The following is a 17,694-nucleotide window of genomic DNA, read 5'->3' on the forward strand; positions in this document are numbered from 1 at the left end:
TCTATTATTCATTAATCCTTTATAGTAAGCTAAGTTTCATTTCAAAACCCACAAAACCATACATACAGGCTACCTATTGGTATATGCATGTAAACAAATCTTTGCCTCAGGAAATTTCACTGCTATTTCAATACACAATAACAAATATATTCCTCTTCCTATCCGAAAATGTTCAAACAATAAGAACCTTGAAGCAAAGTCTACTATTTAGGTTTTTCCTCAATTATACTGTAATAGTTATAATAATAACAGTTATAATAATAGTAATAATTTATTTGTGGACTCTCAGACTATCAAGTTTTCCTGAAGCATAAGGATAGGGGTCAAAAACGTACAGTTCCTAAGAAATTGCACACTGTGCACATTCTGCAAAAAGCAGCAGAAAGCAATAAAAATACAGCCGCTAATTCTTTTATACTGATCTAAGAGAAGAGTAAAACTAGGGTTGCTAATTCTTTTGTACTGATATGAGAAAAGAGCAGGGGTGGTGCTGCCTGTTCATTTGTTTAATTCTTTATTTTGCTGATATTACAGGCAAAAACATAAAACCAGCACAAAAAGAAAGAAAAAAAGACAAAATACATCTGTCAGATTTTGAGCATGAATGCCTATGTTCTCATTTTCTTCCCATATGTAGGTCTGATTTATCCATTTGTGCAGTATGTTTTTTCATTTACAATAGTAACTAGCTGACTGCTCACAGTAGCAATATTATTTGATAGAATGCAAGGTTTTTTTCCCAACTTTCTCAAAGTAGACACCCTCTTTTTAAGTTTTCTTCAGAGGAAGAAAGTGAATATTTTGCAGCCTGCTACCTTTGCATAACGCACCTGCCATTTTCCCCCTAACTTCTTTGCTGTCAAATAGAGTCCTATTCACCTAAAATTCCCAAGGCAGCTGATGAGATAGCAGTTGAGGAAGGAATGCATGTTGTGGCAGGGGTGCTGAGAAGGGACAATGGGATGGGCCTGCAAGGATGGGTTCTGAGATGAGCCAGTTGTGTAGGACTGTATTGGTGGAAATCCCATTTCTTGTTAGCTTTCAATCTCAAACAATTCTACTCTCATGCTTCCCTAATATAATGTACTTTTTTGTCTCCAACATCTGCTTTTTTAATTGCTAGCTTTAGCTAAGTGCTATGTCATTTCCACAGGGAAGGGGGAATGAAAGGAAACAGAAAAAAAAGGCAAATTGATGTTTTCTAAAGAATTTTATTTTACTGACAACATTTTGCCTAGCTTGCTAACAATTTAAAAGTACTGTTTATAATTTCAGACCCAGAAAATACCCAGTAAATGCCCTGGATAACTTAATTCTTAAAAAAATCCAAAAGTAGAAATCTGGGAATACCCTTATTTAAAAGGCATGTTGCAGTAAAGTCTCTTGCTATACCTAAAATTTTGTGTACTTCCATTCTCTTATGGTTGATCTCAAACATTTTCTTTTGCACGTTTTAGAATATTACAGAGATTTCTGTTTAAAAATTGTGCTAGCTATCCCTGTTTCTCACAACTAAAATCTAAAATTTGAAAAAAAAAAAAAATTCTACAAGTTAGAACAATTACCCTTAACATGAGCATTACAGTATTGCAAATTATTCATTTAAGCAGGAAAACCTAGGATCCACAAGCCAATATATCCACAACTCTGCTGATGGATGCTTTCCAGCTTAAAGAAGTTCCGTTTCATAATTCCATTTGTTTCCTGCCATTTAGCCAACTTTCCACTTATTGCATGTCTCCACACCTCAATATGAACTTCCAGTGCAGAGCACTGTAAACTGTTTCCTAAAAAATAAAAGCATATGATGGCCATTGTACCTCCTTTGTCTTCTTTGGCAGTGATTGCCTTGAAGAATTCCAGCAAAATACTGAAGCATGACCAGCCCTTCCTGAATTCTGCACAGCTACCCTCAGTCAAGATGAATTTTTTTGTAATGTCTCCATATCTGAACCTTGAAATTAGTTTCTGGAGATCCCTGTTAAGTCTTCTGCAGCTTCCTGGCATATATTTGTAAACAGCAGAAGAAAGCAAACTTGTGGGGTCTGCTGAAGCCTTTCCATTTCTATGCTTTCCTCAAAATAGGAATGCAAGCATATTAAATTTTTTTTCAAGATCCCCAAATATGTGGATACTTCATATGGCAAGTCTATCCTGTGCTCACATTGTCTTCAGAGTGCCAGGTTGTGCAGGATAAAAGAAATGGAAGGTTACAGGGCTCAGATAATTTGATTAGGCATATATGTATTTTGATCACTTGCTCACTTATATACCTTAGTTTTTAACCTAAAAAGTACATTCTACACAAAACTTGAAATCTATTATGTTTTTAAATTTCAATTTCAATAATTAAGTTTTAAATCTTCATAAAAACTATCTGTACTTGTCTGATGATCTTCCTCTGTTTTTCTTCTAGCACCTCCCAAAGTTAAAGAGATAAGCCTTATTTCAGTTTTACAAATAAAAAAAAAAAGTAAGAAAAAGCCGTGAGTACAGTGACATGTCAAATTAGGAAAGGACAAGCCAAGATGCATGTTATGGTTCCTGTCTCCTGTACCTCCTTAATTCCACACAGTACCTGCCTATTAGCTTAGGAAAACAGCCTGTAAGACAGTGTTGAAATTTTAACTGAACTGTCATGATTATTTTTCGCTCTGCTAAAATTTAGTTCAGATATAAGTAATTTAATTGCCAGGTAGTGAGTGCCGCAGCACACTGCTGAAAAAACCCCAAAATACTAGTATCATTTAATGCATTATTGAAGCAAGAATTTTGGCAGGTCAATACAAGTTCATTTTGTCAGTTACTATAGAACTCCCCAAACCCAGTAATTTTTGATGTGTGTAGCAACAGGCAAATCTGGCTGAACCAGCTTCCTCAGCTAAAAAGTGCATATTCACTGTTACGGGAGAAATTCCTAGCACAATGAGTACATGCAAATCTTCACACTTTTTCACAGTTATTTGTCTATTTTCTCTACCTTAAAACCTTCTCTACTTAAAAAAAAAAAAGAAGTGTCAATTCATTGCACTGCACTATAGCTCTGGATGATTGTTCTTTTCAGAAAAATAAAAACATAATGTTACTTACCAATGAAGAAGGATAAGGTATTGGTTTGTTTTTTTTTTTTTTTTTCCTTTCTTGATCAGTACATAAATCTCGTGAAAACTAAAATAAAGGTTATAACTTATAACTTTTTACAACATAGTTTCATAAAACTGTACTTGAAGAAAATTATCCTGTTGTTTCTTTTTAAATCAAGAGATTAACTGGTGACTGTGTACATATTTGTATGTATAATTCAGTAAAAAGGTAATAAATAACCAACAGAAACTCTGAAACAATTTATCTGGAACAACTATACACATGCATTTGCCTTTTTCCCATTCAGTCTTCCATCACTTCGATCCATATTTTCATGCCATTTTATTATTATTTTATTTCATCACTCCTCTATTCTATTCAGCTATCTAACTTGCTTGGCTTCTAGCTATAACTACTAGTCATTCACTGGGATAAGCTAGGATGAGCCCTCATCCTTGTACATGTCTACTAAAATGTGCCAGACAAATGCAAGGCGATAGAACTGACTGCAGGATACAAATGTTCTGTGAATTTTCTAGTACGGAAGTGTTCTTACATATGATGTATTTATTTGGAAATGCATCACTATGGGCATTACAGGTATATTCTCTTATGTCAGTCACAGAAATTCAGATCTGAAAATTTAAGAAGAAAATGTCAGCAAACATAATCTGGCACCTGACAGAGATGTTTCAAAGCTCTCAGACACCAACAACAATTTCTCAGGCTTTCTTGAGTCTGTTTTTTACCAACAGAGCTCCAAGTGGAGAACTGTTAGGGCTTTGTGCACAACCAGACACAAAACCCAGGAAATGTTTTCTGAGTTTAACTGAGTAGGAATATCTTGCCTCTGAAAGACAAAGCCCCCAGCTGAGCTCCAAGACCAAAGCACATGAGACTTGCCAACTCTCAGCACTCACTCAGCACCACCTGCCATTAAAAGCCATCCTTAAAGCTCAAGGTATTGTTGCCAATCCCTTCTCTAAAGACTCGACTGTCCTAAAAAGCAGCAAGGACAGATGACTCCATAGAAGAAGGCAAGCAAGGAGTCCATAGTCATAGCCAGGCAGGGGCAGCAACATCACCAGAAAACCAAAGCCGTGAAGCTGAGTCAGAGATTTAAAACTGGAATCAGGTCTGGACACAACAACCAGGACCAGACAAGATCAGCCAGGTCTGAGGTAAGCCAGTAAGTCAAGCCAGCAGTGAGGATGAGAATGAGAATCAGGGAGGTACCAGACGGCACAAGTGCAATTGCAATGCTGCTGCAGAGCAGCTCAGGCAAGGGCCAAGCACCAGAGCTTCAGGTTTAATGCCACTGCCAGGTGGAGGGGGAGCCTGCACTGAGGATCCTTAGCAGCAAGCTGCTCCTGGACAAGAGATCTCAGCAGCAAGCTGGCCTCTAACCTGCACCCAAAGGGGGCCATGACAGCTTGTGACTTCAAGCAAGCTCAACAGCTATAAAAACCAAACCCTGCATTAAAAAAAAAAAAAAAAAAAAGGACAGATACACCCAGGAGATCACTTTAGGTGGAAAATTAATCTCATCCAATGTTTTGCATGGAAGTTCATGTAAATCATGGAAGAGGGAATTTTAAACACAGGGGTTTTTTAGCTGCTTAACTGAGGCTCTGCCATTTCATGCTGCTGGCTTTTGTAAGCTCTATTCCTGTAAAAAAAAAATGGTCCTTGTAAATTAATAAACCATGAACTTCAGCACCTACATTCAGACTCCTCTCCTGTTTCTGGCAGTTAAAACAGCCAGGCCAATACTGAGCACTTTTGAGTGAACCTAGATTTTACTACATAAGGAAACTGGATGCACAAAAAAAAAAAAAATAAATGCAGTTTAGTGAGGGTCTGCAGCATACAGCAAGAGACTAGAATCAATTTAGTTAAGTGATGAAGGGAAAAGGTCAGCAGTCAGCCATTTTTATTTGGATTTACTTTTCTCTTAAGTTTATTTCATCTTTTGAATTCAAGGATCTTAAAGAAATTAATAAAATGTTATTAAATATTGTAAGCTCTCTAAAAGGGGGTATATTATGTTTGTAATAAAAACCTGTACTCTCAAATCTGGATTTTGCAGTCTGAACCTTGAAAGTTTAATTAAAGGCTTGATAAATTCTGGTTTTGGTACTAAAGTGGGGATTTTATATTAAAAAATCCTTTTTCTGGAAAAAGACAGAACTCATAAAATTAAGTTTCATTTAGCATGTAATCAATCTCATTCATCTCTCTGTGTCCAATAGGGTGAACATGATTACACAAGGTGGTAAAAATCCTTGGTCTTTCTAAGTCATTAGGGTTTTATAATTGTTTTCTTTAAGTTAGAGTTTGATCCTCATAGTGTAGGGATCAGTTCATTTTGATGAATTAAAATAGCAATTTGTATTTGTTATAAAGACATACAAATCTATTTCTGGTAACTACACAAGTTTTACAGGAAAAGAGTTCTTTAACACTTCCATTAAACACTTTCCTTTCCACGCCCCTTCTGTACACACAACAGAAGTCAATTGTCAATGAAACTCAAATCTCCTTAGATCTTAGATAAGGTAAGGTCTACCTTAGCAGGGCCTCTCCAGAAAGAACTTTCCTGACCCATCTTTTTACCCTTCCTTGGAGGTCTGTAACAATTTCCTATAAATGTTTTACTATTTCTGTTAGCTACACTATGTGTTTGCCACATTATCTAATGCACACATGTAATTTTACTCAAAATACCATAACCTCTAACCAGATCTTTACATAATTTCACATCTTCTGAATTGTCTTTTTAGTAAATTCTATACTTTGGTAGTTTTATGTTAAGCCATGTAACCAAGAGCCAGTCATGTTTCTACTTTAAATGTTTACTGGTTTCTTTTGAAGCATCACTTCATGTTCCTCACATTTTTACACACATTATTTTCATCAAATGAAGTGAATTTCCTTTCTATCTGTATTATTGCTCCAGCAATTAAAAATATTACCTATACTTTAAAAGTTGGCTAATCTCTCTCCCATCTTTCACTACCTATCCTTTTGCTAAAACAACACACATAAAACTGAATACTAAAATTGCAAGACTACTGCCCTCCTAATTTCTTATACAGATACGGCCTGTCAGTTCTAGATGACTTTGGATCAGTCCCAAATGAAAGAAAATATTCTGGGTAGTATAATCCTGCATGAAACCATGTGATCTGTATAAAAAATCTCTTACTGAATTACCAGCAACTCTTTCCACTCCTAGGAGATCTCCCATCGAAGCAATGCCTGAATTAGTGCAGAGTGATTTGTGGCTTTCCAGCTGTCATTCATTAATTCTTAGGAAACACAATATACAATACAACAGTACTCAGCCTGGGGTTGTTCAGCAATGTCTTAGGAAGAGTGTAATTTGTCTGCTGAATGTTCTTTAAATGTGTTTTCAAACAATAACTGTAGCCTATTATTTCTATGACCCCCCAAACACATTTCACTCTTGCTGAAATATTGTGTCGGTCACGCAGACCCATAAATGGGGAAGGGAAAGGAATTGTGTCTGAGAAGAGTTTGGTTTAGGAAACAGCAGCTGAGTTGAAGACAAGGGCTTTTATTCCAGTGTTCTGCCATTTCTGTATCTTGGCAGAAAGGAAAGCACAGGCAAGGTTGACAGCAGGGACTAGAAGTGACCTGGGCACTCTGATTAGCACTTCACCACACAGCCGACCTGCAATTTAGGAGTTCCTGTTTCCGAAGGAGTATTGCTTTAGAAGGAGTTACAATTCACTGCTAGATGCCTTGGGTTTTTGACCAGAGACAGAGAGGACGCTGTGAAGTGCAGGACCTGTTTGAGGATACAAAAGCCTGGGGACCTTCTTCTACGTGAGCCAAGGAGCTGCTTGCACAAAGCCAGTCAGAGAGACTGTGTAATGCCTGCTTCATCAAGGACTTTTGGCAAACTCTGTGACAAGTTCAGCTCAGCCAAAACCACTGCACCTTTAGACATGTACTTTAGGAGACCTTCACAACAGAGGGAAATTTTCTGGTAGGTCTCAGGCACCCTTGCCTTCCCAGAAATCTGAGAAGGTTGCATAAGAATTTAAGTCTTTTGCTCTCTTGAACTTGAATGTTATTTATCCTAAACTGCACATTAGGTACCTGAGAGATTTTTTTTTCCTTTAGCTCTTACAGAGTTGGTTGAAGAACTAAACAAAAAGATAGCAAGAGGTAAACATGAGACAAGAATCACTTCCAACAAATGTTGGAGTTAACAAAGCAAAGCCATTGTTCATTGTTTAGTAGGCACCATGACAGCAATTATTTAAAAGAAGGATTTGAAAAACAATGCTTCAAGTATTTTTATGGCCAACTCCTCCCATGCTCAGGGGTTTACATGCTTTTAGCTATTGCATCTGTAACTGAAGCTAACTGTGAAATTAGCAATTTATTTATCCCATGGTACATACATGTTACATTTGTAACAGTAAAAATGAGTAAGGGTGAACAGAGAATGCTGTGAATAAAAGCTAGAACCTTTCTTACCAGATTTTGTCATTCCCTATTTAATCAAATACCTGTGGATTCCCATATGGAAACTTTCCTTGTTCCTTCTTGTGGCATATGCCACTAACACTGTTAACACAATTGTAGCTAAATAACATAATATGAGCTCTGCCAAAATAACAAGTCAGACAAAGGAAACTTTGACCAAAATGACTGCCTGAATTGCATGCAAACAGAAGACACCATTAAGTATAAAATAGAGCAATAAAGGCCCACAATTTGTAAATAGCCAAGGACTCTGTAACCCTTAGTAAAAGTAGGTCTCCTTAGCAAGGCATATGCATTTGAAGATATTTCTCAAGACTGAATCTTGGCAAAAACTACATTAGAACTTGCAGTCAGTTTTCTGCATTGTGTCCTATTCTGAAACTTTTATGGAAATTAACTCTGATAATTTAGGCACAGATTTGAAAGCTGATTAAATAAGATTGTTTCTAATAAGTTGTTTCTAATCTTACTTGGAAGGCATAACTGATAAACAAAAAAGAATAATGAAGGCATATGAATAGTGATAAAATTATCTAGACTATTCTGTGCACATAACTACTAATATTTTAGATTCATCTATCTGAAGTCAAGATGTAATTATGCATTATTCCATTTTCTTTTTAGACACATGCACAAAGTAGAAATTTTAGTTTAGTGGAAAACAAACATACAGCTGTTCCTAAGAAAACTGGAACCTGAGATACCAGAAAAAAAAATTATTTAATGTCCCTCCTTCATCTAATGTCAGTGAAATGCAATAATCATAACTGTTTCTTAGTGATTTTGTATGGAATTGAAGGTAATTAATGTAAGAGGTTTGACATTTCCTGGTAAAAGCAGCAGCAATTAATACCAGTACACAATCTGATGTGTGAGGAATATTTTCCAAAAGTTTAGTGAATGCCTTTTTGCTCTTCTAATGATTTCTTTAATAGCAGGATTTTTTAATATTGCACACTGAATTAAAATCAGAATACTACTACTGGATATTATAAAAGGAAAAATCAAGTCACCTGCATGGCTGTGAGGATATTGGCTAAGGCCTGGCCATAAGTGTCATGACAGTGAACAGCAAGAGCACTCAAAGGAATTTCTTTCATAACAGCTTCCAGCATTTTTTTCATACTTCCAGGCGTCCCCACACCAATTGTGTCTCCCAGAGAGATTTCATAACAGCCCATGCTGTACAGCCGCTTAGATACCTGATTGGAAACAGAAAAACACCAAGAGGTCAAGATGAAAGAGTACAAAACAGGGTCAAGAACATACACTAGAAAGGACGTACTTCTGTACAGATTTTGTATTTTGACCTACTGAGGTGGATCTATTTATCAGACAACCTATATTCATTCTTGAAAACTGCCACAGAAGAAGAATATCCCACAGATTCTCTTATTTTAAAATTGTACTTCTGCTACATTCTGTACGTGGAATAGCTAACCAATTCAAATCCATCAAAAACTTGCTTGCTGACTCTCTAACAGAATCCAAACGAGCAAAATTTTAAAATCATGAATGAAATTTCTGTCAAGCCCTTTTCTAATATTTTCTTCTCTCTGGGGACTTCCCATCTGTTTGGTTTTCTCCATGTACTTTTCAGCTTACAAGTTGTGCAGGGCAAAGACCTGTGCTTTTGTTTGCATATTACATGAAGCCAACAAAGATAATAAATAATTAACAGAAATACTCATTTTTCTTTCTCTTGGCACTTAAAAAATCAATGAAAAGTGAAATTTTAACGTGCTGCAGTCAACATTAATTTTGTTTGCTTTTCATGAAATCAAACATTAAATTAATAACAAAGTAAAACTGCAACTTAACATTCTAGTCCTTAAGTTTTAAAATTTTTCTTAATATCAAACACAACCATATACAAATAGGTTTTACTTATGTTAGCAGAGCCCTAAATATTTCTGGAATTACATCTTCGAGGAGTTCTTTGCATGAGTGAAAACTGAGGTCTGGCTTCATAATTTTTGCATGGAGAGAAACACATTCAGAAGCACAAAATCATATTTTCATTGAAAATATTGCTTCAGGAATTGAATGCAGGAGCTTTCCATCTATTTTTGTTGGATACATTTGGAAAGATTCCACCTAATTTTCAGCTGCTCAACATGTTTGTCCCCTTTAGCATTCCCCACTGTGTATGAAAGATCCCAAAAGACCACTGCACTGGAATGGAATTCCAGTTTAGAAACTAACTGTTTAGAGATGAAAAAATACAACCCTCTTCCAAAAAGACATCTTAAGTCACACTGAAGTCTGCTGTTAAAACAATTCCAGGACTCCATCAGTAGGATTGCTGTGAGCATGTCTGAGGAAGTGGACAAAGTGCTGCACCAGCAGTCTCGGAAGCGCTGGATTAATACTGCTGTTCACTTAATTCAAAGAACAGCTGAAAAAGAACAGCTGAAAAAAAGAAATAGTCTGAATCATCCTGTTTAAGGCTTGGAAGTGCTATGACTATTGCAAATGTGGTAAAACTGTGCTTTAAAGTCAAATTCCCTGGTTCATACACACATAAGTTCAACGTACATTTTAAGACAGGGACATTCACCAGAATGCAAAACAGATTCATCTCATCCATATTTTTATATCATCAACACATGGCAAGCATTTTAACTAGACTACTGTTGAGAAAGAAAAAGGATCATCTGCAGTTAGCGGTGGATGACATTCAGTTAAATCCCAAAACTTAGTGTTTCTTCAAGATCAGGGCAAAGAAATGTACTGCATTTCCCCCCCCCCGCCTCTTCTTTTTAATGCATGAATCAAAGTTTTTCCAGGGTAAGCATTTTCATCATAACTTGGACTATATAAACTGCTAGAAATCATATTGCATTCACTTCTTTTTCATACTCAGTCCTTAGGTCTTTCCTTAATGCACAGTCCTGAAAGATGGAAGAAGCTGAGCATCACCACTGACTGGTCACGATCTAAACTGAAAAAGAGATCTATATTTAATTTATAGCTTGGAAGCTGAATGGGAGTTTTTGTACTGAATTTTCTATTCTACCATAGTAGAAGGCAGCTTGTTAGTTATAGTTTCGTAAGTTTTCAAAGAGGATTTTTGGGCGGAGAATGTGGGAGAAGAGAACACTATTTTTTCTATGTATTCAGGATGTGATTATGAGCTTTCAGCTTTGTTGATTGAACAGGGTTGTGCTCTGCACCACTGAGCAGTTTTGCTATGCATATGAGTCTTGTGCTACTCCCTTTGGAAACACTGCTTGACACCAAGCATTGATCAAAATGGGAACTGGGGAACCAGCACTGCAACCTCTTAGGCACGTGAACAGTCCTACTCCTGGAAATAATATCAAACCCTGTACTCCTATATTGAATACAAAAGCCGATAATCCAGTCAAAGATTATTTTAAGCAACTAACAATCTAAAAAAAACCTGCAGTTCTTGTGCTGTAAGGGAAAGTTTAATGATCCCATAATATTCAAAGAACAGTAGGCACGTTTCCTATAGTTTGATCAGAATGCGTCCTGGACAATATTTAATTTAATGAATTCACTGCTTTAGGTTAAAAGGAACCTAAGGAAGAAATAAGCAGACAGAAAGACAAAACCAGCCAAGTATATGAAGGAATTATATGATAATGGATTATACAACTGGCTTCAAGGATTTTATACAGTGTTTCTGAAAACTTTCAAGCTTTATCTGCCTGAAGTTGAAATACTCAAACCACAAAATGATAAATGGTTAAGCAGTGACTTCCTTTCAAGAATCAGCAGAGTAATAAGATAAGACTAGGCAATTTATTTTAGGATATGAAAGCTGTTTGTTTGTTTTAAATAAAGAACCATACAAATATACCTGATAGATTCCAGAAGTCTGAAGGCAACTGAATTTTGCATTCACTCAATAACTTTGTGTAAAGCAGTTACGTATCTAGTATTCCAGAAATTAATGTAGTCTGCAACTAATTAATTAATTAATGTAGTCTGCAATCTGTAATAATGCATGTAGTCTGAAATAATCCACCTCTTGTAATTGCTTTTTGCTTCAGTTAAAAAATATTTTGCTTTAAAAAAATTGAAAATGGTCACTGTTACTGACTGCAGGAGAAACTGCCTAAAACTTTCAAACATAGCTGCTGATTGCAATACACAGTCAAAGGAGTCAAAATGCTCCCATCCCAAAAAGATGATGACCAGAGCAGCAGCTCTCTGAAATAGTTTAGCAACTCAAAGAGTATAGTGATTTTTGTAATGCTGATTCTGTGCATGTATTTATATAAAAGCTGTCAGATGCTTCTATATATACAGCAGTGCTTGATGAATCAGGGATGGAATTAATACATTTAATGTGGTAGCTTTTATTCATGAACACATACACAGTGGTATACAGGTATGCAAGAAGACATTTATTAGGATGAAGATAGAAAATAAAATAGCTGTGTGAGCAAAAGTTTGCAAGTCTAGAAGATTAAATAGCAATCCCACTGGCAAACTGATAAGGAGCTCTTCTGTGCAAGGAGAGTCAGTAAAAAACAGCAATACACAGAAAGAAGCCTGTTGGGGAACATGGCAAGCAGTGTGTCATCACTGCTCTAACTAAAGCTGTGTCATTTCTAACCTTCACTTCATATTAAAACAAATACATTTGGAAATACTGACTACCTTCCAAATTAGCTTTTTTTTTTTTTTTTTCCAAAGAGTCTGAGTATGTGTGGATGCTGTGGGAGAAGTATTATCACAAATTTCATCTAGAGTGTATACTAGAAGAAGATGCAGGAGAACAGGACCTGAAAACCACCCACACAGAACATAACATATCATGAAAATGTTGGCTAGTTGCTAGTGCTACAAATTAAAAAATAATGGTTTAGATATTCTGCTGGATCAACAAAAACGGGTGATTAAGTGTAACAGAGAAAACAAGCCTGTCTCTAGGTGGAAGGCCAGCATGTCCTGTCTAAAGCCTCCTGGAATTTTTACTCCACTTTCTTTTTTCCCAGTCCATTTAAGCTTTGATGCCTTCTTTGCCCTCCTGCAAAACTTTTACACTTCTGTTTCACTCATCTCTCTTCTGGAAAAAGGGCTGGACTAAGATACCTTCTCCCTTATCTTATATGCTAAATGGAGAAAAGGGGTAGGGAGGGAAGGTGCAAGTTATTCCATCATGGCACTAGAGCAATTTAAGAAATCGTACTGGGGGTGAGTTTTGGTTCATGTCAATCACATGACCTTCACCAGAAGCACAATGACAACACAGCGTGCTTATTCCAGCATAAAATGGATTTAAAAAGCAAAAAGCTGAGGAGAAAACCCTCACAGTCCACTGACATATGTGCTTGAGTCTATTTTCTTTAATAATTTCTTACTTTCTTGTTAGATGAAATAGTGCATAATATTTTTTCTCATGACTGATAACAATCAAAATATGCTATTTTTCTCACATTTGACTGTATACGGTTAAGTGAGGTTATGCACCAAGTTTTAGTATTAGCTAGGTTTTTTGTTTGTTTTCCTTAAATTTTATCCATTAAAGATCTTTTTATGATTAAGTAGAGAGAATTACTTATAGCTATTTTTAAACATATTTTTGATTAATTAAAAAGATAAGCCAGAAATTCATTCTTACTTCTGCCACTTTATCTGGTACAACATTTCCTTCATATGGGCATCCCAAGGCACAGGACACATACCTATAACAAAAAGAATACACAATGTTCTGGTTTTTATAAATATATATATATATATATATATATATATGTATTCATCCACACTACATTAAAAATAGATTAAATATAATTTTGAATGCATAAACCAATCAATGTACAATAAAGATTTGAATGAAAAGTTAAAATTACATCAGATGACAACAGAAGGTTTATCAATTTTCCTTTCAGATCACAGAACAGCAATGCAAATCTTCATGCTCAATATATGTTACAAGTTGTAAAGGACTGCCAACGTGGCCAAGTTTACAGTGTTGTAGGAGACTTGTTTTTTCTTGGTATTTCCAGCTGAAGTTGCAAGAGTCAGCTGAAACTTGGCCTTGCCTTGCCCTCACAAGGTATTCAGAGAAAGATATCACTTTCTTCCTTGTACTACTATCCACATCATAGTGAGAAACCATGGACACAGAATACTCCTGACAACCCCACAGTCTCATCAGAACTGTAATGAGGACATAAGTCATCAGAACTGTGGTGAATGGGGAAGCTTTCACACTCTCTCTGTACTGGCATTTCTCTCCCAGTGCCCCAGAAGAATTATAGCTCCATTGCAAGCTGTAATTTAGGCATGCCTTGGGACAAGAAGAAACTGAGAAGCCAAACTGTGTCCCCTCAGCAGCTATTGGCTGCACAAAGAACAAAAACTGAAAGCCACAACCAAACTTCCATTGTTCAGCCCTAATGCTCTATTAGCATAGAATTCAGTTTAAATTTCCTCTTTTTAATGACAATTAAGACCCATGAAATTCTAATTAAACTTCTAATTGTTTATCTTAAATTGATCAGGAATATGATTAAACTAACCAGAAACATCCAGTCAAAGTAAAAAGTGTGACTGTAAAAGGATTTACAACAGATTCAGAGGCCTGCAGAGCCCCAGTCCCAGTGGGAGGTTGCTCAACTGCCTAATAGGAGAACAAGAGCCTTCATCGATCTCCCATCATTCCCTTTCGCTCAACACTGAAGGATATAATGTAAAATTATACACTGTATAATGCAAAAGGGATTGAACAGATGCCAGTTTGTATGTAGTTAAGGTCCATGGGGTAAAGGATGTATTGTTTTTTTGCAGTTGAAGGAGAAACTGATTGATAGAATGTGAAATTAGGATCAGTAACAGGCAAAAACAAATTGTGAAAAAAATGTCCATATTTTAATGCATAGAGCATATTCCATCCCTTATATGAAGGCATGTTACTAGAAGTAACAGTAAGAATGAAGCCAACCTTAAATCTAGAAAGAGCTTGATTAGCTCTGACAAAGAAATGGAAATGAATTTTGTTTCCACAAAAGTGGTTGGGTCCATTACATCCTGCTCATAATTTTAACACAGATGCCTACTAGGCATGATTTCAATTATCTATATGTCATTATGAAAACCAGGTTTTTGAAACTTGGCCACAGAATTCATTAACTATCAGCCCCAATTTAGATGCCACTGCTTAAATTCCAAAATTCTGAATTTTCATATCTACATTAAAGATAATGTAGCTACTGTTAACAGTTAAACACTGTCCTGATTTTCAGTGACACAGAACTGAAAAGCAATTCAGGATAATTTCCTTAATTTTTTTTTATGCATACAGTTTTTCAAATGAAACTAAGCGTGAAGAATTTCAGACCCAAAGGATTGCTTTTTACATAACACTACAGTGCTTAGAGCTAGTGACTGCATACACCTACTGAAATTATTTTCAATATCAGCCACAGCATTTTTTATGAAGTGATTAAGAACAGTACTAAATAATAAGTAAATGCAAAACATAAAGTACATATGTGCACATGTTCCCTTTACTTACATATCTTTACAGGTTCCTAATGGCTGCATATGTCAGATCAAGAAGACATGCATTTGGTAGTGATAATGTGGCATGAACGACATCTGGGATGGAGTAGGGCAAACAAAAGTAAAAGCAGGCCAAAAGGTATCTAGAGAACAACAGAATACTCCCTGTGGTTCACACCAGACAGCAGAAACTTGCCTGAGCTCACATAATTCAGCTGGGCCTGCTGGGGTATGAAAGTATGTGGTGACCTGAGGAATCTGCCTGCTACAATACACAAATCTGTTTGAGATTATGAACTCTCTGCATACTTACACCATTGCGACTAGACTGACATTTTAAACAAGGAAAATATGGTAGATACAATCTATCTGGGCATCTGATATTCAATATTAAACTGGAGAAAACAGGGATTACTAAAAGAATTTGACAGGAAAATTCTCTTCCTACCAGAGAGACAACAAAGTCCTGTGAAGAATTAAAAAACAAATTTTCAGTAGAGTTCATCAAGAATGAGCTTGGCAGAATTTTATCTAATATTTTCACTTAATAAGTTGGAATAAAAAGTAAAGATGTGACAATAACATTAAATTTGAAAGAAAAATACTTAAAATTCAGCTATAAAAGAGCAAAGTGCACTTCAGACATACATCAGGATAAGCATTTTTAATAGAGGACATAAAATAGCAGACAGAATCACCAAATAAGCTGAGCTGGAAGAGACTCACAAGGATCATTAAGTCCAGCTCCTGGACCCTGCATAGGACCATCTCCAAGAGTTACACCATGTGCCCGAGAGCATTGTTGAAATGCTTCTCAAACTGTCAGGCTGGTGCTGTGATCACTGCCCTGGGGAGCTGTTCCAGTGCCCAACCACTCTCTGGGTGAAGAACCTTTTTCTGATATTCGACCTAAACCTTCCCTGACACCCCTTCACCATTCCCTCAGGTCCTGCCACAGATCACCACAGACAATAGATCAGTGCCTGCCCCTCCTCTTGCCCTCATGAGAAAATTATAACTGCAATGAGCTCTCCCCTCAGTCTCCTCCAGGCTGAACAGACCAAGTGACCTCAGCTGCTCCTCATACAACTTCCCCCTCCAGGCCCTTTGCCATCTTTGTTTCCCTTCTTTGAATGCTCACAAATATCTTTCTTGTATTGTGGCACCCAAAACCACACACAATATTCCAACTGAGGCCACCCCAGTGCAGAGCAGAGCAGGACAATGCCCTCCCTTGCCCAGCTGGCCATGCTGTCCCTGATGCCCTCAGGAAAGGGCTGGCCCTCCTGGCTGCCAGGGCACTGCTGGCTCATGTTCAATTTGCCATTGACCAGGACCCCCAGGTCCCTTTCTGGGGCACTGCTTTCCAGCATCTCATTCCCGTCTGTCCATACATTCAGGCTTGCCCCATCCCAGGTGCAGAGTGTGGGACATTCCCTTCATATGGTTGGTGATTGCTCTAATTTGTCATTGTCTCTCTGCAGGGCATCCCTGCTTTCAAGGGAGTTGACAGCTCCTCACAGTTTTGTATCATTTGCAAGCTTACTTAGTATCCCTTCCAGTCCTGTGTCCAAGTCATTTATGAAAATGCTGAAGAACACAGGACCTAAGAGGAAGCCCTGTGGAACTCTTTTTGAAAAGGTCTTGCTGCAGTCTTACAGGAAATGAAATACAATTTGAGTCAGTTGCAGAAAACTACATGCAAGCTGGAACACAGGCAGGCAAGCACTGAGTACTGCTAATGGGGGTACAGAATGCCTAGCATGTGAAAACACGATGTCTGTGTGAAAGAGAGAAAATAATCATGTGTCTGGTCTGAGTATTTGCCAGGAAATCTAGAATTAAGGCAGTGCTGTGTGGGATGTTTTGTAATTGCATTTGTGTGTTTCCAAACCATTAAGTGGATGTGTGAGGAAATATGTTTCAATACAAAGGCAGATCTGTTATCTACACATAAATTTGTCTGTTACATTTTCCTTTTATTTTTTGGGTATGAAAGAACCCAAAGGGCATTAAAGTCACAAGAGAATACAGAGCCCCAAGACCTCCACCCACATGACTCCAACATGGGAAACAACTTTGAAGGGCATTCTGCAGAACTGCTTGGAAAGAAGAAAATTACCAAAACAGAGCCACAGAGAGCAGCAGAAGACACAAGTTAAAGGAACAGTCTGGTCAACTGCAGCAAACACTACTGACAAATCAAGAAGAATGAGGAGAGACTACTGTTTCCGAGATCTTGTCATCAGGGAGTTTGGTGAGAGTTGCTGCAGTTGCAAGCAAGGAACAGAAGCCAAAGTGTAGGAGTTAAAGGAGGGAATCACAGAAGAGGGTCTCTAGACAGTAATTATAAACAGCGCCTTCAATGAGCTTAGGAATGAAGAAGAGATAGGCGATGAGATATGATATGAAGAACCAAGTAGGGTCAAAGGTGCAATTTTTAAGAGGCAAATGCTTGCTTATATTGCAAGTGGAAAAGAGCCAGAGGACAGTGAGAGGTTAAGAAAGAGAATAAGGGAGGGAAGAAATAAGAGGAAGAACAGAACATGGGGTCACTGGGGCAAGTGGAGGGGGTACAGATGGAAAGTAGACAAGAAACTTCTGCTG

The 17,694-nt window shown here is 37.1% G+C and overlaps 1 protein-coding gene across 6 annotated transcripts in view; it reads right to left on the reverse strand.

Moving 5' to 3' along the window:
• HMGCLL1 (3-hydroxy-3-methylglutaryl-CoA lyase like 1) overlaps positions 1–17,694 on the reverse strand; it is a 74,720-nt gene that overhangs the window by 19,558 nt on the left and 37,468 nt on the right. For 5 of the 6 annotated variants that reach the window (XM_064412220.1, XM_064412224.1, XM_064412223.1 and 2 more), the window contains 2 exons: positions 13,205–13,268; positions 8,619–8,807 (listed from right to left, as the gene is read on the reverse strand). In XM_064412220.1, the coding sequence (XP_064268290.1) occupies positions 8,619–8,807; positions 13,205–13,268 (253 nt within the window). The remainder of the gene's footprint in view (positions 1–8,618; positions 8,808–13,204; positions 13,269–17,694) is intronic. The other variant, XM_064412221.1, reaches the window with a different exon arrangement.

Source organism: Passer domesticus, chromosome 3 (assembly GCF_036417665.1).
Source record: "Passer domesticus isolate bPasDom1 chromosome 3, bPasDom1.hap1, whole genome shotgun sequence".
Classification (NCBI taxonomy): Eukaryota; Metazoa; Chordata; class Aves; order Passeriformes; family Passeridae; genus Passer; species Passer domesticus.